The 27,508-nt window shown below is 30.4% G+C and overlaps 1 protein-coding gene across 1 annotated transcript; it reads left to right on the forward strand.

Annotated features, from left to right (window-relative positions):
• The first annotated feature begins 2,820 nt into the window (after window positions 1-2,820).
• LOC149534243 (aldehyde dehydrogenase family 2 member B4, mitochondrial-like) lies at window positions 2,821-25,862 on the forward strand. Its single transcript, XM_089803024.1, has 10 exons — window positions 2,821-2,927; window positions 3,005-3,147; window positions 3,450-3,603; window positions 5,071-5,300; window positions 5,750-5,839; window positions 5,974-6,147; window positions 6,393-6,530; window positions 25,173-25,310; window positions 25,407-25,468; window positions 25,589-25,862. The coding sequence occupies exons 1-10, from the start codon at window positions 2,846-2,848 to the stop codon at window positions 25,860-25,862; spliced, it is 1,485 nt and encodes a 494-aa protein (XP_089659150.1). The 5' UTR covers window positions 2,821-2,845.
• The last annotated feature ends 1,646 nt before the right edge of the window (window positions 25,863-27,508 follow it).

The raw sequence follows: 27,508 nt of genomic DNA on the forward strand, positions 1-27,508 counted from the left end.
CAAAAGATAAATCCTACTAAAATTATGTATACACACATTTTATTTAAATTTGATAAAAAGGAAAATAAAACTCAAATTTATAAACTTACAATAACTTTACAAAGAAAAATCAAACCAAAACTAAATAAACATACATTTCAACACTCACCGGAGAATTATATACATTTTAACTTTACAAAGGAAAAATCAAAATAAACTTAAATATAACATGTATTTAACACATTTAATATATAAAAAATCTAAAATTATATGTAACATGCATTTAACTTCAAAACTGAATTATCAATCTTTTAGCCCATACTATATTGCATGCAATTAATACATGTTCATTCTAGTTTTATTCTAGCAAGAAAGAAATTATCATTAATGCATTTAACTTCTAAATAAAAAAATCAAATAAAAATTGTTTATTACATAAATTGAATTTCACAAAATGCATTTAACATACTTTTAATATATAAAAAATTCAAATGACATGTAGCATTTATTTAACTTCAAAACAAAATTATCAAATCATTACCCACTATTTTGCATGCAATTACTACATGTTCCTTAAATTTTCATCTAATTAAAAAAATTAATAACATGTATTTAACTTGTAAATAAAAATTAATTATATATATTATAAGTGAAATTTCACAAATGATGAATCACATTAAAATTATAAATATATATAAATTTGACAAAATTTGAACAAAAATATTATGATTAACATATATTTTACTTTGAAATAAAAATCAAATTAAAATTATATAAAATATGCATTGAATTTTTAAAATAAAAAATCAAACTACAATTATATAAACTTACCCATAGCTTTACAAAGACAAACATACAATGAAACTCACACTAAAATTATATAATCTTATGTAACAATCGTTTAAATTCAAAACATAATTATCAAACATTTGGCCCACGGTATTTTGCATGCAATTAATACATGTCCCTTCAAATCTTCAACCTCCATCCTCTATGCTCTAACTGTAAAGAAAACTCATTCATGCTCAAAAATAAACCTGTATTATTGAAATTAATAAAGAAAATTTAATTACAACATTTTTGGATTCTAATAATTTGAATAAGAGAATATCATTCTGCAAATTAAGAGGTCTTTTAGTGATTCTGCAAACAAAAAGATGTATAGACAATTCTTGTTGTTCTGAAAGCTACAAGGTTTTCAGATTTGATATGATTTCAACATAAATTATTTTAAACATTTTATAGAAATGATGAAAAAATTTGAAACTTATCCAATAGAAAGGAAAATGGGAAACTTTCCAGTAAGCTTAAGAAATAGTAAAGGGAAAGTTAAATCTATAATAGATTTTTCACATCATAAAAAAGAAAAGTTCAATTTCTAATAATTGATTTTTTTCACATGATCGGAAAATCATAAAACGAAGGTGGTCTTACAACTTTTCTGTCAAAAAACTAAATTTCAGGAGCAAAGCTCCCACACTAAGCCTATCAGCTTAATTATATGATTTTCTTTATGCTTTTTTTACTTTATATGTTATTTGTGGGAGCAAACTAAAAAAAATTATGGAAGAAAATTATCAATTTCTTTGTTGTATTGTTTTATTTTTTTTTTCCCTTTCCTAATTGCTTCCCACATATTCTCTCTATTTTGTATCTTTTTTATTTTGATTTTTTGATGCACTATTTAGATTATTTTCTCATTTCTCATAATGCATGCAGGAAAATAATAAAACGAGTTTTCAGTTTTCTTGTCTTCCTTTCATTTGCTTATACTTTGTAGTATTTTTCTATTTATTTAAAAAATATTAAAATAAAACTTATATTAAATAAGTATTAAAGAAAAATCTACGAGTCTTCAATTTTCTTGTTTTCCTTTCATTTGCTTATACTTTGTAGTATTTTTCTATTTATTTTAAAAATATTAAAATAAAACTTATGTTAAATAAGTATTAAAGAAAAATCTATGAGACTCCAATTTTTTGAATTTCAAGAAAAAATGCTGAGTTGCAATAGAAATTCATGGGATAATCAATTTAGATTATACTAAAGATAAACTTAATTTGATATTTTTTATATAATTTCAACAATTAGACATTTGTTTCTATAAACTAATAATTTTTTTTCTAAAATAGATATATATTTTACTTTTTCTAAATTAACTGTGATATTGATTATCTAAAAGTTAGTTTCTTAATCTATTTTTATTTATAAATTAATATATAATTATGACTATAAAATATTTTTTCAAATGGTAATCATCTCAATGTCTAAAAATTATCTTATTTTTGTTGCCTCTATGTTGAAATGAATGATGAGCAAAAGAAAAGTAAATGAATAAACAATAAACAATTTAAAATGGAGGTATGTGCAGAAGAGAATGTCATGGCTTAATTCTTTAAGATTTCTTTATTCTTGCAATCCAAATTATTTGCTCCCATCTCTAAACAGAGCTGTCAATCCCCTGGTAATCCCCTGCACACCAGAATATATTGTTTTTCTTATTGGGGAGAAATTAAAAGGTCAAATTATTTATTCAAGAATTATCTTTAAACATCTTAGTTAATTTCTATTATTAATATTTTAGCCTAAAAATCAAGTCAAGCCTTAGATTTATTCATATAAAATCACAGAGCATCGAATCTTCCTCAGTGGAGCTGATTATTTAATCCCCATTATAATATTTAAAATGAAATTTGCTATCTCAACAGCAAACCAGTAGCGCATCTTGCATTACAAAATGAATTTATTTAACTTCAGAAAAAGTTCTCAGAGCAGTAAATGGCAGAGATGTACATTTATATAGAAACGGAATGGAGTTTAATGAGCAGAGAATCACAGTTTCTCCGTCAAGTATCAGGAAAGTTCAATGGCTAAAATGTCTTCTCCCTCTGTGACAGTGAAATACACAAAGCTCTTCATCAATGGAGAGTTTGTGGATTCAGTTTCAGGTATCTTCATATTGATGTTGCTCCCAATGCAACATTTTCTTGTGGGTAGAGACTAAAAGTTGTGATTTTTATTGCAGGGAGAACATTTGAAACATTTGATCCTCGAACAGGGGATTCCATAACAAGTGTAGCAGAGGCCACCAAGGAAGATGTTGATGCGGCTGTGAAAGCTGCCCGGGATGCATTTGATCATGGCCCCTGGCCTCGCATGTCTGGCTATGTAATTTTCGTTAGAATTAGAGAAGGAATCAAATAGGATTGTAGATATGTTTGACTTAACTGTCAACAAGTGTTTGTTCGTTATAGTAGCATAATTATAGAATCTTGATAGTCATATGACTTTATATATTTCTAATTAGTATTACCAATGATGAATAACAACAACAAATTTCATTATTCTACTTTTGAATCTGCTGTTAATTTTATCTATTCCTCTCATTCTCTCAGCTTTCTCTCTATATATAGATTGGGAAACTGTTTATCTCTAAACCAGGGAGGAAAATCATGTTTTGGGATGTGTAGGAAAGAGGTCGTATAATGAACAAGTATGCAGATCTTGTTGAGCAACATCTGGAGGAGCTGGCGGTGCTTGAAACCTTGGATTCTGGGAAGATATTGGCAGGATTGCAATACTATGAGATTCCTGGAGCGATAAAGAGCTTACGCTACTATGCTGGTAAGTGGCTACTCTCCTTAGATTTATTGAACTATGAGGAAGGGAAAATGCATTTGTATCTTTTGATCTTATGAATTGATTTAGAATGATGAATCTCTCAGATTATTAATAGAATCTTATCTCTAACATTCAAGTATTTTAATTAAGTCTGAATCATGATTATTGTGCTACAATACCAGCAGACATTTGCATTTTGTAAGAATGAATGGATCTACAAATATGAATGTATTGATTTGCATTATTATTATATCTTGGGTTGCACATTTTTAATCTTTTCATTTCTTGGATAATTTGATAATTAAAAAAAATAAAGTAAAATTTGTTGTAAGAGAGGATTTAGTAGTTGATTAGATAAATCTTGTATAACTAAAATTGGGGGGTCACATTATCAAATATGATGTTACATCAATGATAAAGAAAGTACACAAATTACCATTATAGCTAATTGCATGCACCTTTAGCTCCTTAACTTCAGATTTAAGCTAAATAAAATAAAATTAAAAAATTCCTAACTCCTTATAGCTATTATTTTGGCTTTTAGGTTGTAGGATCTGTAATGTAAGGTCAAAAGAAGTCATTTCAAAGTGTCCTCCAAAACTCATTCCCTTCAGCTCTTATTACATGTTCACTATGACAACCAAACATTTTACACAATCGATCTAATACTTGGGTAAAAGTCTCTAAAAGTCGTGCACTTTTGAAACCAGTAAAGTTGTACAATTGATTTAATTACTAGATGTGTTTTATCTTTTTCTTAAAAATAGAAATGGTAATTGAAAAAGGAGGTAATTGGTGCTCTTTTCTTAGCTGTCCACTGATTTGTTGTTTGTCAGATTTAAGAACCACATTTCATTCCCATATAAAAATTCATCACTCAACACTATAAGATGATAACTTTAATGTAATATTGTATAATATTATGTGTCAAATTAAGAAATGTTATATCAACTGTTAAAACATGCTTGACTATTAAATTATCATTTTGTCTAAAATGAAGTAGCTATGACAGTAATACACAGAATTAAAAATCTGAATCTGATAAGAAAAACAGATGAAAACAGCAATACCTTTCTTGGCATTTTCTTGACTTTATTTGTGAGTTTGCCCATTTGCATCTATTTTTTCTGATTGCAGGGTGCTTTTGTGAAGTTCTTGAGAATTTCCAGTTTAATCTTCATATCTACTCGCTTATGAATCTCTGCAATTTAAGGAAGATTTTTGAGTTTTCAATGCTCAGCAGTTCATATTTTTAGGAGCTCGTCTTCTTGAACAGAAAGGGGCTATCATTTAATTACTTGTGATTCAAACAATAACCATAAAAAAAGATACTCATTGTGCTAATCTCAATTACAGGTTGCACTAGGTAGAATTTTTGTTGCCCTTGCTGTAAATTACCATGAAAAACAATTATATTGGAATGAGGTATAAGATTGAAACATGTTTATTATGTGGATGTTTGTTATATAGGATGGGCAGACAAGATTCATGGATTAACACTGAAGATGAGTGGACCATATCAGGGTTATACCTTGCAGGAGCCCATTGGAGTTGTGGGTCAGATAATACCATGGAATGCCCCACTGACGATGTTTTTCAATAAAATAAGTCCAGCTTTAGGATGTGGATGCACCATTGTCATCAAATCTGCAGAACAAACTCCTTTAACTGCCTTATATGCTGCCCAATTGGCCAAGGAGGTAATTTTCTAGAATTGCTGAATATTTATAATGAGAGAACTCAAATCAGTCTGATATATTTATTTCTCCAATAACAAATAGAAATTATACAGTACTTAAAAGTATAACAATAGTCTATCAATTAAAAAAAATTATCGGTTATGAAGTAGGCATTTTTTATATATCAGTGGATCAAATTTTTCTATTTTATTTTAAATAATAAATAGAAAGATCAATGTTAAAAGATTTTGATAATTTGTTATATAAAAAAGTGAATGTTATTTTTATATCTAATTGTATACATCAACATTTAAAATTATACTTCATATAGACTGTCATCAAGTTGAAGATAGCCAAAAGAATCAAATAACATTGTAAAATATAGTCTAAAAGTTCATACTTACAGCTACAATTGAATCAAAACAAAAATATACTTACTATTCACTTTCAAACTATGCATAATGTAACAGGCAGGAATACCGCCAGGTGTCCTTAATGTGTTGTCCGGTTTTGGAGAAATAGCTGGTGCAGCCATGAGCAGCCATATGAATATTGATAAGGTATTCATCTAAGATGTTAATTAGTGCACCTAGACAATTTGTAATGAACTTACAAGATTGCAGAATCATATTGCTTTCATCATTAACTCATATATAATACATTGTATCTTGTGTTGTGTGGGTAATGATATCAGATTGCATTCACTGGATCAACTGAGGTAGGGAGACTAATAATGGAGGCATCTGCAAAGAGCAACTTGAAGCCTGTGACATTAGAACTTGGTGGGAAATCACCTCTGGTTATTATGGATGATGCTGATGTTGAACAAGCCATCAATATTGCGCATCGAGCTGTCTATGCTAATATGGTTAGTTCTTTCTCTATTTGTCACAATTGTTTTTAGATTAGATTGTGTTGGAATTTTTTTCATTCTATGATCTATCATCAAGATAATAATACAAAATTCAAAAATTAACAAATATTTGTTACGACAAAAAAAACAACCTATAGCTCTTTATAATAAGATGGTTGACTCCTCTTGTCTCTACACTATGAATTTGAAAATACCTTGTGAATTTTTGCTTTCTTGACACAATCAAGATGATATGGCAGGGGCAAGTATGTTGTGCTGGATCGAGGGTATTTGTTCAAGAGGGCATCTATGATGAATTTGTGAAAAGGGCAGTGGAAAGAGCAAATAAGCAAGTGATAGGAGACCCTTTTCTACCAGGAGTTGAACACGGGCCTCAGGTAACTCTTATATGGATCACCTTACACAAACTACTTTTTGCTTCCTACTCAACAACCCTTTCTTCAACTTGCAAATTTAATGGTCTATAAGTTCAGCAGTATTAAACATTTGTGGTAATATTTAAAATTTTAAAAACATTGTTATATATTTAGATTAATAAATTATAGAATAGATAAATTTAAAAAAGTCTTTTAATTCTATTATTAAGAATGGTTATTCTTTGATCTAGATTCTTAGCTTTGATTTATTCTTTGATGAAAATTCTTAGTTTTGATTGTTCTTGTTATTCTTGAAATGTAATTAGTTTTTCGACCTTGTTCATTGAACAACTCCATTAGTCAAACCTCATCTACTTTACTCTATTTCTTCTTGATATTTGATTTATAAAAGTATTTAATATCTTTAGAGGATTTTTTTTAGTTTCCTTGGGAACATGTTTGTCTAGGTTAACTTTCAAAAATTATAGGCACAAGATCAAAGACAATAGAGAAGATCTTCAAAATGATGTATGCAAATCTATTATTCTTAAGATGAAAGAGGATGTATGTGAAATGAGAGTTATCTAGATGATAAATGAATATTGATGAATTCCTTTAAGCACTAGTGCCACATATTGTTAAATTTTGTAAAACATATACCTAGTCATCGTCGAGTAAGAAAATAAAAAGTGAGAGTGCGCTAACATTCAAATAGAATTTTTGAAAAGAAAAGGGTAATGATAAGGTGTTTGCTAACTATATGGTAATACATGTGAAGAATGATAGATAAAGGATATGGTAATAAGCCCAAATTGGCATATTGTATTATTTGTTGATATCATATGTGCATCAATATATTTCTTTAAAATGGGCACAAAAACAAGTGAGAAATTTGCATGGTGTGGAAAACTTTCCAATATATTATTTTCTCACTTCAAGATTGATGTGAATCCTAAAATAATCATGTACCTCACAGTATGTAACATTCACAAACACGCCTACAATTAAAGATTTCTCAAAAAAGGTATGAAAGAGGGTTTATGTAAAGTAATCAATCATGAATGATGCAAGCATATAAATTTGTCCTTCTATAATATCATAGGAGTGAAGCATCAAGACTTCCCAAGAGGTTACCCATCCCAATGTTGCTCTAGGTCAAGCACACTTAACCCTGAAATTTCCTTCAAGGTTAAACCCCCTTAGTTTACTACCCCGTTTGGAAAATCTTCAGCAAGTGGTGTGCCTTATGAACCATGCATTATAGATAACTGTTGGCTCATCAATTGATAATTAGGTGTTTTCCATGCAACAATTCAAATTGTGATATTGATATCATGATTCAATTGTGTAGTTTTTAAGTTAAACTCATTGACCCATGTTCATGAGTAGTGATTCACAAGAACCCATCTCTCATGAAAAAAATGGAATACTTAGTGCTCATTACACCAAAGTTACCAAAGTAAGAAACTAAATGCTTTGAAAAACCTCTAAGAAAAAGAATATTGATTTTAATTCGTTCTTCACAAACTCATTTCAAGGAACCATCAGACAAAGTGAGAGAAGGCATGCATATATAGAATTAGAGAGAGAGAGAGAGAGAGAGAGAGAGAGAGAGAGAGAGAGAGAGAGAGAGAGAGAGAGAGAGAGAGAGAGAGATGTTAACATGACACATGTACATTTGCACATAATCCTGCCCATTAGAAAATTTATACATAGAAATCAGTAATTTTTGTGGGATGTTAACATGACACATGTACATTTGCACATAATCCTCCCCATTAGAAAATATATACATAGAAATTTTGAGACAACATGAAATTGTTGGGAAAATAGAATTTGTTGTTAACATTTATATTTAAAATTGTTGATATCAAAGACTAAAGAGGAAATTGTGCAATGTGAAATTTGCAAGGATGTGCAATATACAATATTACATTTTCTCCCAATTTAGTAGAATTATGACTAATGCTAATATGAATGATAAAGTAGAAAATTAAATGACAATTGTAATGAGCTATACTATAGAGCATGTAAAATCTTCAAACCAACTAGATATGCCCCTAGGAAGAATGCTTAATAGGTAAGTAAGGTATCCTACCAAAAATGTGGATATTATGTAACAACTTTTTTTAAAAATTGCTTAAAAATACAAGAAGCATAAATAAACACAAAGCAAACACTCATGCAAACAAAAACACCAAAATAACACTCAACAAGGGAGAAAGAGGGAGGAATGGAAAGAGCGATAGCAAAATCAACATTAAAAAAATGATTTAAGAGGTATGAATAGAAAGATCAATTATTCTAGAGCCCATAAAATGCTTTTGATCAACTATGTTTACAACACGTTGTGTTTTAGGATAATCATGATAAGGGTAGGACATATGAGAGCCCATACTGTAGACAAAAAAATTCTTGCTATATGGATTATGTAAGATACCAAGTTATAGAAAGGGCATAAATCTCATTGACATTTTAAAATTAAGAGAATAAGATATGTCAACAGTGAGAGTACCAACACAAATAATTGCATGATTCTAAGAATATATGTCATTCTGATGAGACAAATAATAATATGATTAGCATTTCACCATCACAAGGATGTACCAAGTTGGAGATAACATTGAAACACAATAAATTATCAATTATCAATTATCATAGATAAAAAATTTAAAGGATTAATATATGACAAATCGTATTCGTCTGTCATGATATTATAATAAAATAGAAGGGAAGCTTGTATATAAATTTAGAAAATGGAATAAAATTTTCATCATTATACTTACCCTGGTCATCAATTCTTTTATAAATCTCAATGATATTGGGTAGGCTACAATCCATACATTGCATAACACTTCATATGACAGCCCTCAAATCATGGAAACAAGAAAGTAGCTAATAATTTGGAGTAATAAGTGGTAAGATATGAGGAGATAAATTTATAAAATAAATAGTATAGTAGCTCCATAATAATGACGAAGCACTAAGTAGTGCACAAGAGTCATGAAGATCAAAGTTTAGTCATAAGATGGCAGCCCTAAGAGTAGAATACAAACAAAAAAAGGATAGTGGTGATAAACCTAATATAGGAAGGACATGCTATGTTAAATATTCATGTCAAGTTACCTCAAGTCTTAGGGACCTATTTACCATAGAGAAAAGATAATTGAAGAAAAAAATTGAATTAGCATAAAATTAGATCAAGAAGATAGTAATAATAAATGTTGAGATTTAAGATCATTAAAATTGTGATGTGTTAATGGTTTTATACAAACATTATAACAATGAAAAGCTTCAAGGAAAGTAACAACAAATCCAAGAGTAAGCTTGACTTGACAAATAATATTGATAGAGGCATGGCTTATGATAGTAAGAAGTTGAAATGATAGTGAAAAAGGATATGGAAACAAGATTAGTATGATACATCTCAAACTTGAGGCATTAAGGGAATGATGACTTAAGGGTAGTAGTTTAGAGAGATTGAAGGTTTAAAAACCTTCTACAACAAGGACGTAGGCACAAATGAGAAGATAAATAAAATATGAGATAAATAATCTTTAATGAAGGCAAAAGTGCCAAATTCATGTCTTAGAATATATCATATGTCCTAGAAACTATAAAACAAATTTGTGGTGTATAAAGAATCCATAGTCAACTTATGGATTTGGAAGCTAGAAACAAATGCTAAATATTCTTATATAAGTTTTCCCAACAAATCACAAATAAACTATACATCTTTTTTGTCAATTCCAAAATCCTTAAACATTGATTTTATTTCATGTTCCTTAGTCAAATAATCTTAGGTTATGTCTGTTAAGGGGGAAATGTGAATCAAGGATACAGAACCCTAAGTTCATCAAACACACTTACACAACTCAAAGAGGGAGTCAAGGAGATTGATCCTTTCAATCCCAACTCTAAGGTAACTAGATCTAGCAAGATAAGTAACAAACGAATGATAAAGGAGCACTAATACAAATAAAGATCTAATGGTTGTGGGATTGGATAAAGAATGCAAAGAATCCTTAAAACCCTAAGTTAGCAAAATTTATGAAGAGAAATTAAGTAGATGTGCAATGTAGAGCTAAGATATATTAAGCATTAATGATAAAGTGTATTGCAATGAAAGAGGGAAAATATACATCTTGTGAAGAACCTTAAAACGGGTTATCAAATAGCCTCTAAAAAGAATGATTCCAATTTCTTGAATTGAAAATTGCACTACAAACAAACCCTAAAAATCGTATAGCAAGAAATCAAGGGAAACCTAGGTAAATCAAGGGTGAACTAGAATCTTTAGGGGTGAAATAGAATCTTCAAGGCTGAAATGGAAGATCCAGGGGTGCAGTGCGTCCTTGATGATAGTGTGCGATGCTAATTATGACTTTCCAATTTCGAAGAAAGTTGAAAAGGGTACTTAGATCTCCAACCTATTTGTCAAACCAAGATCTACAACCTGTAGTAAAAAAGGTCTTTTGTTGTTGATGGGGGGATTTCCTTGGTCAAACCCCCAATTTAGGAATTAAACTTGAATTGAAATAATTGAATTGCAAAAATGTAAAGTAAATGTACAAGTTCACCTTACAATGGTAGGATTTCTCGAATTAAATGTAGTGTGCTCACTTCATCATACCAATTGACTTGGATCAAGAATATGAAGATGAATGGATGTGGAAGATGTGACAAAGGATTTTGAAGAAGAATTTGCTAGATAAACTCCTTTAATGACTTGATGCTTATATCCTTGATCTTCAATAGAGGAATTGCTTGAATGATGCTTGAAGACTTGAATGCTTGAGAACTTGAAGGCTTAAGTATGAGTGCTTGATCTTGCAAATGTTTGATCATAGAATGCTTGGATATGATATGATGCAATGTGAAAATGAAATGAGAAGGCTCCCTTCTATAGAGGTCTCAAAGTGGTCAATGCCTTGAATTTTAAAATGAGGTGAGACCCATCTTAAAGTGGAGCAATAAATGTTTGACCATAATAAGATTCCTTAGGGGAGTAAATTAAGGGTTTTTAATTTGAATGAATAAAAGTCTACCACAAGTTATAAAATAAAAGGATACACATAGTATTAATTTATAAAGGAGATAAAATATTATTTAAGATGTGACCAATTTTAAATATTAGTTTAGATTAATTAATAAACGAGGACACAATATTTAAGAGAAAAAAAGTTGCAACTCATTTATATTAATTCTAAATAAATAAAAGGTCTAATGAGATTAAATTAATTATTTAAATGGAGGAAAAATAGAAGATAAATGCAAGTAAGTGATATAATCACATTAAATGGGTGCTAAACCTTCATTAAATTGGAGTGCTTCTAGTTTAAGATGATACATTGTCATAATTATTGAGATCCAAATTCATGAGATCATTGTCAAGCTTGTAGCCCTTAGCTTCATCAACTTGACCATACAAACTAGCAAACTTATCCCATGCTTCATTGATTGTTTTACCTTGGTCAATATGGGAGATAAAGTTTATTCATACATACTTTCTTACAGTTCCAAGGGTTGTATATTTTTAACAACCCATTCTAGTTGAGCATTAGGATCAACCAATGCAATTCTGATTTCATAAATATGTTGAATTAAACTTTTTTCCTTATCTTACCTTATGCTTTAATTTAGATGAGATATAGTTACATGGATGTAAAAGTAGTAATTAGGAGAACCCATGAGAAAAAATGAAAGAGAAACAGAGACACAGTTACTCAAGATAAACACCCCACACCCCCCCCCGCCCCCACCTGCCCCACCAAAAATAATAATAATAATAATTAAAGTAAAGAAAGAAATAACCACTTAATCAAAGAATCCCCCGCCTCCCTAAGAGAAAAAAAAATGATGATTTTGGCACATAGTATATAATGTGTGTACAATTTCCACTTGCTAATAACTAAGAGGACTTCTAATTTTTATGTTTGCAACTATCCTATTAAAGCCAAATCATACTCAAGACAATATTTCTAAGGATCAAACTAAAATCCTAGCATTATAATGACCATAAATAGTAGAAAATGACCAAGATATGAAAGTGATGATTTTTTTACAAAAAAAGCCTACAAACTAATAATATATCTATAAAGTAGACAAGACATTATGCACTTTTTTAAAATGACATTTAAAATGTATTTGTAGGAGCTTAAACAAAGACTCCAAAGTTGAAAAATCAAGGATTGGACATGTATAGTCACCAAAAACTATAATTTTCAAAAAAATTATCCACCAAAAAACTACCACTATAAAGTTTAGAAAATTATATCTGATATAAAAAAATTCTCTAAAAAAGGACTTTGACATGACCAAGATATCAGGATCTAGAGTCAAACTACAAATCTAAAAATACAAATGGTGAGGGCTCCAAAATATTCAAAAAGTGATGGCATTAGGAACTCACTATGTTAAATTTGATGGTCAAATTATCATTACAAGAAAATTAGGAGATCAAATTTGATGTCCAAATAATTGCCACGCCAAGAATATTAGCTCAAAATTGATGTCTATATGGTCTTTGTAGTAAAAAAAAATCCCTAAAATTTGACATTTTGATAGGCCTCAAATTAAAACCTTAAAAAAATACATGTTGAAATGCTTACTTGGCCTTAGTAGATGATGTGGCATAGTTTATGTGGAAGTAAAAACACGTCACTTTTTAATTTGTGGATTTTTTTTGGGTGACATCAAGGTTGTGGTCTAAGAGGGTGATGATTTGGAGGCACATGGGTCAAGCGATGTTAGTTACCTAGCTAAGTGTGGGTGATGTGGTGATAGGCAGTGAAATTGTCCCACATACACCTTGTACCGTGGGATATTTTATGTTTATACAATTGTGCTATTAAAAAATCAAACTACAAGAAAGTAAGTGGTAGGTTTATGTTCTTCCAACATATGCTCTATCTTTTTAGGTTAGCATGATTCTTGTCACCTTTTTTTCCTTACTGGTTTTGTTCAATAACAGGGACCTAAAAATCCCACATTGGCCTTGCATGCAAGGTTACACTAGTTTATATGTAGATTAAAAATGTTTAATTTTAAAAAATTTGAAAAAAATCATACAATCATTGTAGATAGGTTAAATGACCTTCCATACAAAAAAACAATTGCCTCACATTTAACTTTTGTCCAAATAGACAAGTTCATAGTCAAAATTTGTTTGAAGAGCCTCCTAGACACATTGGTGATTTTAAGTCTTTCTCTAGACACTCTCACAAAATGCTTATCCAATAAAAAATAACAAGATTTCTCCAAATAATTTGTGCAATAACACTCCAATGGCTCTAATACCATATAAGAATTACTTTGATGTAGTGAATAAATCTCTCTAAGGCAATATCCCAAGATATTAAGGTCCTTTAAACAACACAAGAGATAAATAATATGATAAGAATAAGTTATATTCTCACCAATATGATTAACCAAATCAATAATAATGAATAAGTACAATTATACTTTCTCACTTAAATATGCAAGGCATGATAACTAGGAGATAAGAAAGAGATAATTTATCACCCACAATGGGTGGAATCACATGTACACTAAAGGTGGATCATCCTTCATTTTGTAATGAAGTATGAGAAAACATATGCAACAATGTGAATATGACAATGTGATAAGTTCACTAAAGGTGGATCTCACACATAAAGTGGAATGCGATAACAACTAGATCACCACCAAAGATGGAACTTCTCCTACACCAAGTTTTACTAAAGGTGCAAACTTCTAGGTGTCTAATGTGTAAATTTCTATGCAACGTATTATTCTAAGTAAGATTGACTAAAGTGTAATTAAGAATATTTAATTACACTAACAACATGGCTTATGATAGCAAGGAGCTGAAATGATATTGCAAAAATTATGGAAATAAGCTTCGTATGCTAAATCTCAAACTTAAGGTGTCAGCAAGGGAATGATAACAAAAGGGGAATAGTTTAGTAGGATTGAAGGTTACAAAAACCATATATAATCCTGACCTAGACACAAATGAGAAGATACAAAAAAACATGAGATAAAGAATCTTTAATGAAGAAGAAAAGTGTCAAATTAATGTCCTAGAAACCATCGTATGTCATTGAGAGATATCCAACCACTCAAAGTTTATATTACATGTCCTATAAATATGTTTGGGGAAAGTTACAATAATTAGGAATTGAATGAATAGTTTTAACACTTTCCAAGAAATCAAAAAGAGTAGTTGAGGATATCTAAGAGGCATACAAGAAAGTAATAAATCTTCTAAAAATATAAGATAATCTAGACTAAAGGGTGTCAAGGTGCTTAAGGAAAGAGTTGACCCAAAAAATTAAGGAAAGATACATGCAACTGATCCCTCATTAGATGTTTCTATCTTACAAGAAGAGTTGGGAATAACTTATAGGGAAATACCTAAGGGTATTTATGTCTCAATTCTTTCTAGATGAAGATAAGTATTATAACTCCTAGAATTTTTTGTTTTCTTTTATACTAATTCTTGTAAGTCAAAGTCATTCTTAGACTAAAATAAACATATAAATACCCTTTCACATGAATAGTATTTTGTCACATAAATGTAAGAGCACCTTTTATTAATAAAATTTAGTATTTTGGCCTATTCAAAATACTTTACTATGTGGACATGAATAAGTGATGCATTCTTACATGATTTGTATTAATTTATTCAAATATGTCACTTTCCAACGCCTTTAGAGATACACCACATCTCTTATCAAGGTTATTGAGTTATGATATTAATGCAAAAAAAACTTTAGTCATAAAAGTACACCTAATTTTTTGTATAAACTATAAACATTATGTATTTCATATGAAGTGTTATGTACGAGCATACTAGAAATTGAGTTGAGCAATAAGCCAATTATATTTTTGGATACAGTATGTGTAAAATACTAGGTTGAGTTGTATAAATGAATTTGTCCATCATCTCTATAGTTTTTAGGTTTAGTTTATGCTTATCTATCCCCTTTCCTCAAAAAGTAACAATAATGCAATTGTGTTGGGTGAGACATCAAGTGAACTAATCCATTTTGGAGAATCATTTTGATCTATATGAAACCCAAAGCCTCAATATGTTTACATTCTTATCAACTAAGTTGAGAAACTCAATGTCACTCTCTAGGGTGCACTTAGGATTGATAATCATTATAATATATTTCACAATTTTGAAACTCTCCATTGAAGCTTGCATCATCTATATTTAGTTGTGATAAAGTATAATTAAATATAGATTGGTTGAATAATTTTGAATGGTATCTTTGATTTTTTATCTATAAAATCATCCTAAATGAATATTTATAAACCTTTACTTCTCTCCTCCATTTTTTCAAAATTTTAAAGCATTAGTAAGTGGAAAATGTAATGATCAAACTAATACTTGATTTAATATGTAGTAAAACAATCTTTTTGTACTTCCCTCTCAAACCATAAAGGTCTAGAAGTAAACAATATTTGTGCAAAAAAGTTCTAAGTTATACCATATGTAAAGAGCTAACAACAAAAGACTAGAGATAGTAATAATATTATTTTCTATTAATAGGGAGAAAATTCACTATGAATTTTATCTATACTAGCCATGAAAACCATGCGTGAAAACACATAAAAAAGGACTACAACAATGAGATCCCCTTTCTCCACACTTTTTTTTTCTTTAAATAAAAATATTTAGGGGAAATTTTGAAGCATTAGAGAGCTAATGATCTTGTTCAAGGTTGGTCTAAGACACATGACCTTAATCGTCCTATCTTTAGTTGATTATGCAACTTTGACAAAGGTCTATCTTTTTAGGTGATTAATTTATAGAAATAATTAGATATATTTATATATACTTTACGTTGATTAATCAATGATGACACATACACACATAACCTTAACATTCCTTTTCTTATTTAACAAATAATTTCTTATCTTTAATTTCATAACAAGGGCCTCCCTTTAGACTAGAAATAAAAAATGCTTGGATAGATTTCAAATTGAGGTTAGTGATTTAAATTTTAGTTGACTATATTTTCTTGGTCAAATGATTTGTGTTTATATATCTTATAGACTCTCTCTATTTAATGTTTTTATTTGACACTTAATTCTTTTTAAAATAAATTTAATATTCTTTCTAGGAAATTTTTATAGGTGGAAATTTGGAATTTAGGAAATAGAGTTTAGTTAGTTGGAACTAAGTTTATAGTCCTAAGAGGTATGATGAATTTGGAATTAAATTTGGATATGATTTTCTATGCTTTTTTCTATCAAATTGTATTAGAGATGGTGCAGACACCTAGAGAAACCTTAGCCAAAGATTTCCTAAATTTCAAACATATGGGATGATTTAATAGTATTGTATTCCATAAATTGAATTGGTTTGGAAAGGTTCTAGTAAATGGAACAATATCATAAAGGGGTCTTCCATTGTTAGGAAAGGTCTATTTTATATTATCAAAACATGTCGTATATATATCTCTCACTAGAGTGATGCACATGATATTCATCTTAACCTCTTATCCACACCCCACCTTTAGACCTTGAGTATATTTTTTAAATATAAAAGGTGGTTTGTTTCCATGATTTCAATCACCTATTCTTAAACTTCTAAGGTTGATATCATGTCAAGGATTAGGGTTGTGTCAATGTTTCATGTATGTGTCTAGTCTAGGTTTCCATTAGGGTTTCCTCTTTCATCTTTCTCTTTGAGTTGCTTAGGTGGGAATACAAGAACAATGTAAAGGATTCGATCAAGCCAGGATTGGGGAGGGTAAGTTTTTGCATACCCTAGATGAGAGAGAGAATCAATTCTATTCATAAGAGATCCTAACTCTATGATCAAGTTTTCCATTGAAGGCATATTCATAGTGAATAGCAGCAAATAATATGAGGACCAAGGCCAAAAGATGATATACAGATCATAGAAATGTCATGGAAACTAGAGAAATCAAATTAAATACAGAGTGAGCATTGAATGATGCAGAGATGGTTAAAGAACCCAGTCAAAGGTTGTATGATGGTGTTTGAAATGAAATCGATGGTTAATGTTTTATCTATGCAAAGTTGACAAGTCAAATGACTCAAAGACTAAATTTAGATTGTTAGATGAAGACTAGATCGATGGATGATGTTTTATTATAGAAATATAAGTATTCAATAATACATTTCCTCAGTTGTCAGATCTTAAAAGATCTACACTTGTCACTATGTCATTATAAAAAGTTGCACAACGAATAACCAAGGTCACATAACGATAGCATGACACGTGGAGATAGTGGAACCTAACTCAGCTATAGGCCACAAAAAGGAATGTGTTAGATTAACCTGTCTAGATGGAACACTCAAGTTGGTTATAATGTTTGACTATTAGAAAAGATTATCTCTTTATGAATCATCAAATCAAAAGAAGATCTATGATTGTTGTTATGTCACCTTCAAAAGTTGCTCAATCATTAATCATGGTGACATAGTGACAAAATGACATGTGTCCCTATGGGCCATTTCCTTTTGCAGCTACTATGGTTGTCAGACAAAGTGCCAAGTGTCTACATTTGATTGGTTTGATACAAAATAGAGCTAGGTTCTTAGGAAAGTCTTTTCACCATTGATCTCCAAACTAATTGATGGTTGTCTCTATGTCACTATAAAAAGCTGCATGATTGGTAATCATGGTGACATAGCGACAAAGCAACATGTGTCCTGTTAAGCCCATCAAATTCCCTAAGACACAATCAAAACCTAGTCATGAAGTGCCACGAAGCAAAGCAATCCATGTTAAATTCTCTAAGCAATGAAATTGTGCCACATGTTTTCCATGGTGTGCATAGCTGCAAAGTGGACCCACATCGTAAAGCAAATAGAGACTTAATATCTTTTATCACCACCGTCAAATCAAAAAGAAATCAACACTTGTCGTTATGTCGCTTACAAAATATGCAAGGAAAATAATCTTAGTGACATAACAACAATTTGACACGTGTACCTAGGTGGACCCACGAAGAAAGTCATAAAGGAAAATGGTTGGGTTGTAATCATGATTGTTGGTTTAAGATCGACGGCCAAAATTCAAAATCGCAATGACCGTTGGAATATGAATTATATGGATTTGGCACCAATATGATTGCTATAGATCATAGGAGAATGTGAACCATTTTGAGGAATTCTAATCATTTGTGTTGTATTTTCCTAATGTATTGAACTATGACTATTAACTGTTGGATTTTCGAGTGCTTCAAGTGCTTTGTTAATGTAACTAATGAATTTGTAACTGGCCAAGAACCCTAAGAGGAGGCTATATATGTATTTTTCTAATTTAATATAAGGGGATCAATAATTCTGTCTAACTTTTCCCCCTGCATTTCCAGATGTTGAATGAGAATCGAAGAATGGAATGAAGGATTTGTATGATGTTTGCAGTTAGGTAATGTGATTATTATGATTCTATTTATGACTAGCATGCCTAGGTTTCTTTCATTGTCTCTTTCAGCCAAGCTAACCTTGTATTTTAGAATAATTTCTATGAGATGGTAGGACAGATGTATTTGAAGCTAGTGATATATTACTAGATTCCATTTTAGTGGCAAGTTATCGGTCAAGATGGATTCCTTTTCATCTTCCATATGCATCTCTACTCTATCTCTAGATTACATTTTAGTAGGGCTAATCTACACTTAGAAGTAGGAGTAGGTGTTAGAAGAACTTCAAGGTAACTTGTGATATCAATTCCATTGGGTGTTACAGGCTGCCCAAATCTATTTCTGCCTGGGGTGTTTGTAGTTATGAGCATCCTAGTTCATCCTCTTCTGCTCTTAGGTTAAGAGCATACCCCCTACCCTAATGATCTATTGAAAACAAAATTCATTTCGTATATTGCATATAAGGGAGTTGTACCTTATAATTTAGAGGGAAGTAATATAACACATACACTGACCCATTTGTTGGTAAACATCCTTTTGTGTCATGCCCAAAATATAGAGACAAAACACACAACAATTTTTTTTTTAAATAAGAACTATGATTAGTTAATTAAGATAATACGATCATCAAAGATTTAGATGTTTAATCTATGATGGGACCAATTGTTCAAGTAGTTTAAAATTCAGATAGTCATAGTTACCTTGAAGCTAGATGCAAGATCACCATCGATAAATAACAGGGTTACGACTCAGTTTGATCATTTTCGTAAAAGAGATTATTTGGATGAACTAAAAGTCTAGTAAATCAATTGATTAAATTAAATGACTAGCCCATTTAACTAAGGTCCTAATCCATCAAATTTACTTTAATAATTTCTTAGAATTTTACCTCCTAAGGATGACGATAGATATGACACAACATCTTATTTGAAATGTTTAAACTGACATGCTAATAGAATGACATCTATCTCTTAATTACACATTCTTGTTTTAGACACAATTTAATTTTGAGTAACATACCACTAACCCTAAAAATGATCTAATTAACTAGATCCTTTCATTAACTTGATAACTTGAACATCATTATGATTTAAATCATCTAACATTAAGAGAATTCAAAATTCTAGAAGATTAATTTAAAATTCATCTGTTCCACGCATGCTAACTACGTTCTTAAACTTTAATTCCCAAGTTTACACTAACTTTAAGATTAATATAAATTTCTCTCCACATTGATAATGCCAATAATAAAGATTAATCTCATTAACTCGCAATAGTTTAAAACTAATTAATAAAACATTAAAATTATTTTAATTAAAATAATCTAATTTCAAATTAACACTTTTAAATTAGAACTACTTTAATATTCTAACAACTAAGGCAGTATTATATACTAACATCTATACTAACATAAAAATATTATATTACTTCCTAATATTATCAAAGACTACTAATCTAATTATATATTTAATGCCATTCTTAATTTAACATATAAACATAAATCTAAATCCTAACTATCATTTACTAAACTATACATACTAACTAATACTAACAAAATAATACTACACTACTAACCTAATACCTACCTCCCCTATACCTAAGCCCAGTGGGCCTGTCCCCACCAATGTGGACTCCTTGCGCTGCCCAAGGTTTGCGCACGATAGACTTGTCCCCCTCACCTTGCGTGAGTGAAGCCTGGGGTCAGCGCATAACATTTAAGGGAGGGAGCGCTCAGACTTAGCTTTTTTTTTAAAGAGAATTTATATGTGCCATAAAACTTCCTTACTCCCCCATTGATTGGATAGCTGCGAGTACGAGGGAACAGGTGGCGCGAGCTTCTGTTCAAAGCCTCCCAAGGTAAGTGCTTAGGGAGATGGTGTGTGGAGGGTAAAGAGTTTGGTTTGAAACTATATATATTATCATAGGTCGAATGGTCATCCCACCCACTTCCTTGCCACCGGTACAAGGCCATGTCGCCATAAATTAGTGAGTTGTGAATAATGAGTGGGGGTGGTGGGTTATGGTCTAGGGATTGAGTGTGCGTATTTAATGCATAAAGTTATTTAGGTGGGTTTTTGGGATATAGTTTATAAATATGTTTTCTTCATTAGTTTTGAACAAGCCTTACTTTTTTATATATATTTAAAGAATTTTGTAATGTAAATTCAAAGAATCTAATGGGAATATACTCTGTTGTCCTAAGGCTTAATTTTTGTTTTCCCATACAAATTCCACAGAACAATAAGGCTTCTAGGAATGTATATTTTGACAACCCCCCCTTTTTTTTTGTTGATTTCCAACTAAAATTTATAACAGGGTAGTATATGTATATTTTTTTTTTATCAATTTTATGCTTCTCTATTAATCTTGTAACAAGGGTGATTGCCTTCCTATAAGAATTGGATCTATCATTTGCATATTTTAACCAAGAGGATTGAACAATTGTTATATCAACATTGAGAGATCTAGTGTATCTCCTAATCCATATGGATTTAATCGAGGTTTCAACATAACCAATATCTCTTTCCTTAACATAATTGAAAATTTTGAGAATTCATAATTCGAAGACATTATCCATTTCTCTATTCTCTCACATACATATGCATAATTTGAAATCACATAAGGACAATGCAAGAAGGTTTTCACAATTTTTTCTTTCTCTATTATTCAACCTGGTTCAAGGCTTCATCGAGAAAGAACCAGTAAGAAAACCCAACGTCTTTGCCAAATACATCAAAATTTAAAATATATTTTTACAACTATTACAATTCAATTGAATTTTCTTCAAGGGCTTTCACAAGAGAACCTTTCCAATGTCTTCAATGCATCAAGGGAACCATGGAAGAGACAAGAACCAACATGGAGGTAAAACAAGACAATAAGATGAACAATTCAAGCATGCATTCCCAACCCGGTTTTGCACAATAGGTTCGACAATGAACCAAAATTGGGGAGAGGTGGATTTTCTCAATAGGAGATGTCAATCACCATACCTTAACATAGCCTTTTCGGGGCTAAAATTCAAGAACTTTCGTTCTTCTATAATGCCCTTTCGGGGCCAATATAACAAGGGTGTTCAATTCCTTCCTTTCTTCAAGAATTCAATTTTTCATACAAGGTATGAGATGACAAGTAGGGGCCCATACACCCTATCCTCTTTTCCTCCTCACACCATGAGAGGAGACTCTACACTTTTGAGGTCCAACTAAGGCCCTTCCCCCATACATGACCACTTCTTCCCTAACCAAGGGTGAGTGATGCCAAAACAATCCCCATGAAATCCTCTCAAAAACACAAAACATCAAAGCAAGCAAGAGTTTGACATCAAAGAAACAAGTTAAGATCCCTCCCAATCAACCCCAACACACAAGCAAGCAATACAACCACAACACAATGCCTTATGCATGATTCAAGCAAGATTCAAGCATGAAAAAATGAAGAAAACAATTCAAAGAAGTGAAGAACTCCTACCTTCACCAAAAGAGTTATGGAAAAAACGTGGGTTGAGAAGAGCTTTTCCTTTTCTTCCTTCAATCTTCAAACTTTCTCCAAAACTAGAGATTGGGTATCAACTCCAAAATGCCTCTAAGTATGATCCTTAACTCAACTAGACCTCAAGCAAACTCAAGATGGAGCTTGAGTAACCAACACATGGAGAAGACAATCAATTTTCGCAATCAACCAAAAATAGAGTTTTTTAGTGACCCTAAAAGTCAACCCAAGAGACTAAGGGGTTGGAAAGTGCTCCCCACCCACATCCTTACCCCTAGGGTACTTAAATTTAATGTTTTTAGGCCTTAAAGACTTAATAGGAACAATTAAAAGCTTGGAAAGTGCTCCCCACCCACATCCTTACCCCTAGGGTACTTAAATTTAATGTTTTTAGGCCTTAAAGACTTAATAGGAACAATTAAAAGCTAGGAGAAGTAGTAAGACCAAATAACAACCTTTAAAGAATTACAATACAAAGATAGCACAAAATTAATAAGTGGTAATTTAGTTCTGTCTTTCCATCGAGTTTTCCCAGCTAAATTTCTTGCACGCTCATTGCACACATCAGTAGATCAAGAAATCACATGCATTATGTAAATTACGTATCTGAAAAATCATATAAATTAAAGCATCCATTTTCTAATAATCAATTGTTTATCTAATTCTACTCATATTTCCGACCATTAGACTTGCATAATCAAAGTGTTAGTTTTGCATTCATTTACTTCATCATTACACATGTTCATAAAGCATTAAATGACGAAATCAAATAACTGAAGTAAAGCATCACACAACGTAAAATAGCCTAATAATGTTTAGTGCATCAAATAATGTTCTGACATATCGAGCCATGAGTATCAAAATAATAATGTATCATCGATGCTAGGATGGGTCGGGGTGAGACCTCACATTTTGTCTCTCCAAAACATCAGGTTTCAAAGAGTCAAGTTATAAAATCTAATAGGAGGACAAACTATTAACCAACATTGTCAAAATTTGTATATTCTTATAACTTTATCCATCTAAGGAGTTCCCTAAAGCAGTAGTGGATATACTATAGTAGTTTTCGTAGAAGAGGAATGTCTAATTCCTAAGCCACTCTTATTTTTATCTTGTATCAACCTTGTTTCTCCTTCGAGGGGAGTGATATTCATGGGAAGGGTCATGATTATATATGAGCCTATTTGCCTACTCTTAATTAAGAATTAGAAAAGTATGAGAATATATTTTCAAGGATGCATTTAATTTAAGAAATTCATAGAAGGCCCAAGTATAATCTATATTGGTGTACAATGGGTATTTTACCTAGATAGTTCATCATCTATATCCTATTCACACTTCTTACTTAAGTTTAATTAGTGCACACATAGGCTAGTTATCGTTTTATATTTCAAATCATAAGATTATTACACCTATTATAATATTTTGTAATCTTTTGTTGTCAAAATATATAACCAATGGGATCTCAATTCGATCAACTCAATCAAAATATCATTTACATCCATTGGTATAATAACATTAGTATGTCATGTAGCTAGGATCTTTTGTGCTTTCATAAAATGTCTGAAATCTTCGATGTCTACAAATTTCAACCAAATATTGCATGTTAGTGTGCCAAAATAAATACCTCATGATAGTATTTTTAGGTCCTTAACGTGTCTTTTGAGGTTTTAGTAAAGAAATTACAAATCACTCTTTATTTTAGTGTCCTTATTCATGCATCTTTGGGGTAATTTTAAAAGAAGTAAAATCAACCCATCATTCATTCCACCTTGTTATCGTACATGGATCTTCATATAGCATTAGATTAGTTCTAGGTTATTTTTTGGTTATTTGTCGAGGTTATAGACCTATATACATTCCTTGGTAGATTTGATCAGAGTCAAATAACTAGATCTTCTATTCTAACATTGTATCATTATGTAGCAATAGAGAAGGATTATATTTTTTCAAGTAAATTATTAAGACCAAATAATCATTTGAATAACCTCATTCCCCTTTTATCCTCATCTTAAATTCTCTTTACAACTTTCCTTCTAACTATTTCTTAGAACTATTATGGATGTAGATTGAATATTTATAAGGTCAATATGACTATTAAGTGATTTTCCCCCTCTTAGTTTTTTAAGCTTATATCAATATATTCTCAAGGGGGAATATAGGTCATAATAGATTAATGGGGTTATATGAGGTAATGTCAATTTAGCTTTCTTATTCTTCACTACATATATGGATTGTTGTTTTAATAATCAAATCGAGGTGAATACCATTCTTGTGGTGCTTTAGAATGGATTATATAATTAAAATATGTACATATGTATATTTATACACAAAAAATGCACTTCTAGATCTAAAAAAGGTATTGCATATTCTTTAAATATTATTTATAGAAGTAGGAGTCTGTAATATTTTTTATAATTGACTCTAACCAGGGGGAAAAAAAAGCATGTATTAAACATTTTTAGTGGGGAAATTTGTGGCATGTATAAAATAACTATAATGAATATAATTAGAGTGTATCTTTGACCAATTCGAGTTTTATTTGAGAATTCTTAAATTTGGTGGTGTTGATATGTGGGCCAAAAGTGTTAAATTATTTTATACTTATATTTTAATATTTGATGTAATTTTATGATATTTTATAATTAAATATATTAATTTTGATAATAAACAAATCTAAACATGTATATAGATTGCATAATATTCTTTATAATGTTTATATCTATAATATGAATTTTGAGTTTTTTTTTTTTTTGATATACTAATTAATTTATTGCAGATTGACAAAGCACAATTTGATAAAGTATTAGAGTATATTAAGTTTGGAAAGAAAGAAAATGCTACCTTACTTATTGGAGGTGAAGTTTGGGGTGACAAAGGATTCTACATAGAACCTACCATATTTTGTGATGTTAAGGTATTTGGAGCAATTTATATCTACTTTATTACATGGTATAATGGTTTTACTATATTAGTATATTATTTCACCTATTGATATGTTTCTATCTCATAGGATTCTATGAAGATTGCCCAAGAAGAAATATTTGGACCTGTCATGTCTATACTCAAATTTAGGTAATTTATGTGCAATTACAACTCAAATATGCTTTGATAAATTTTTTTATGTTATACTAGAAAATAAAAATTATTCAATATAAAATTTTAGTCAGATTTATCATATTTCATGTGGCATAGAACTATTGAGGAGGTGATAGAAAGGGGGAACAAAACAATGTATGGATTAGCAGCTGGAATCTTGACAAAAAATATAGACGTGGCCAATAGATTTTCAAGAGCACTTCATGCAGGAGTGATTTGGATTAATTGCTTTTTAGTTTTCGACAAAGATTGTCCTTTTGGTGGCTATAAAATGAGTGGAATTGGAAGAGAGGGTTGCATCCATGGTCTTCAAAGTTACTTACAAGTAAAAAGTGTAATTTGTCCCCTCCATGAATCACCTTGGTTGTAAAATGTATCCAATTACAAATCAATGACTTTTAAGAGTTTGGTATAGAATAATATAAACTATGTTTATATTATTTCTTTTCATTTAGTTAGTATTAAAGAATAAGGACTATCTATTAAAGGGATTTTTCTTAAATGACAAGGTAACTATAATACCCATCCCTTTTGCTATCATTGTGTACTCTTTGTAAAGCTCTATTTGAATCTCCTGTGAACGTATTAGCCCTTAAGTGATATTTGAATGCAAACACTTCAATATGTAAATGTAATTATTTTTTAGATGATGTCATGATATGTCTTTAAATGATGATTATTGTATCTTCATGAAGATGAGTTGTTATAGTGAAATTTGATGTTATTTGTATTCATGGATTATTTATGGTACTTACCCAATACTTGCATGTGTATGGTGTGTGTATTTGTTTGATATTTCTATCAAATGTGTCTAATGTGGTTAGGGGAGGAGTCGCAGTCACTTGCTAATCTGGATCTACACGATGTATCGCTCCCTCTCATTACATGTTTAGCTTATATATGTGCACATGTACATGCAATCATCTTTTATGCAAGTTGCAGGTACCAAGCATCGACTTCCTTGAATTGCTAGGATGAGTGTACCCTATCACAATAACTCAATGGTAAGAATGTGCAGATGATATTGCGGTCCAGTCATAGCCAAAGCCTAATCACTTGTCCTAAAAAGGAGCACATGTATCTGTTTGCCTACCCTTTTTGAAACCCATGAGTATTTCTTTGAGTTGTTAGATTTTGACTTTGATCGGCTTTGCTTATGTTACTTTGTGGGTTTGACTTTGGGATTCACTAGATAAATGATTTTATTGTGGTTTTTGGATTAATCTTATGATATTACTAATAGTAAATATTAACTTGATTAAAAATAAAATATGATAATATGATAATATTTAATTAATTGGAAATTAATTAAATATGTGATTTAATTTAAAAGTTTGAATTGAAAATTGGGATAAAAAGAAAAGAAAATATTAAAGATTTAATATTGATTTTTTGTGATTGCTCAATTAATAATAATTAAATTAGAGTTGTATTTAAATAATATATTTTAATTTTTATTATTAATTAAAATAATAAATTATGTTTTTAAAAGTGACTTGCATAAATAATTAAGTGGGGAAAAGAAAAGAAAAAATGAATATTTTAATTAAAAGATGCATTAAGTGTACATAGAATAATTAATAAATTGATTTATTTTAATAAATAATTAAAAGTGAGTTGTTTTTTGTAGATTAGATGTTTAAACCCTAAATAGGGTTAGGGCTCTTTATTAGAGGTTATCTTGGTGATTTGAACACACACAGGTTTTGGGAAAGCAATTTGGGAATTGAAGTTAAAGAATTGTTGAAAGCTTAAGAGTATTTGGATTGCATATATTCACCAAATTGTCTACAATTTCAGCTATCAATTTGAGGTAGGGTTTGAGAACTCCTTTGTAGAAATTATTTTGGAATATGTGTCTAACATGTGTCTGTCATGTTGTTGAAATTTATGGAATGAATTATGTATAATAATTTTGATTTGCGATTAGGAAATAGAATTTGATTCATGCGTTGTTTAGAAACAATTTTCAATTGTAAACTATAGGATGATGTTGTTAAAATTTGATTTAGAAAA

The sequence above is a fragment of the Cupressus sempervirens genome, chromosome 10 (assembly GCF_028749045.1).
Source record: "Cupressus sempervirens isolate cs-2001-9-10 chromosome 10, ASM2874904v1, whole genome shotgun sequence".
Taxonomy (NCBI): Eukaryota; Viridiplantae; Streptophyta; class Pinopsida; order Cupressales; family Cupressaceae; genus Cupressus; species Cupressus sempervirens.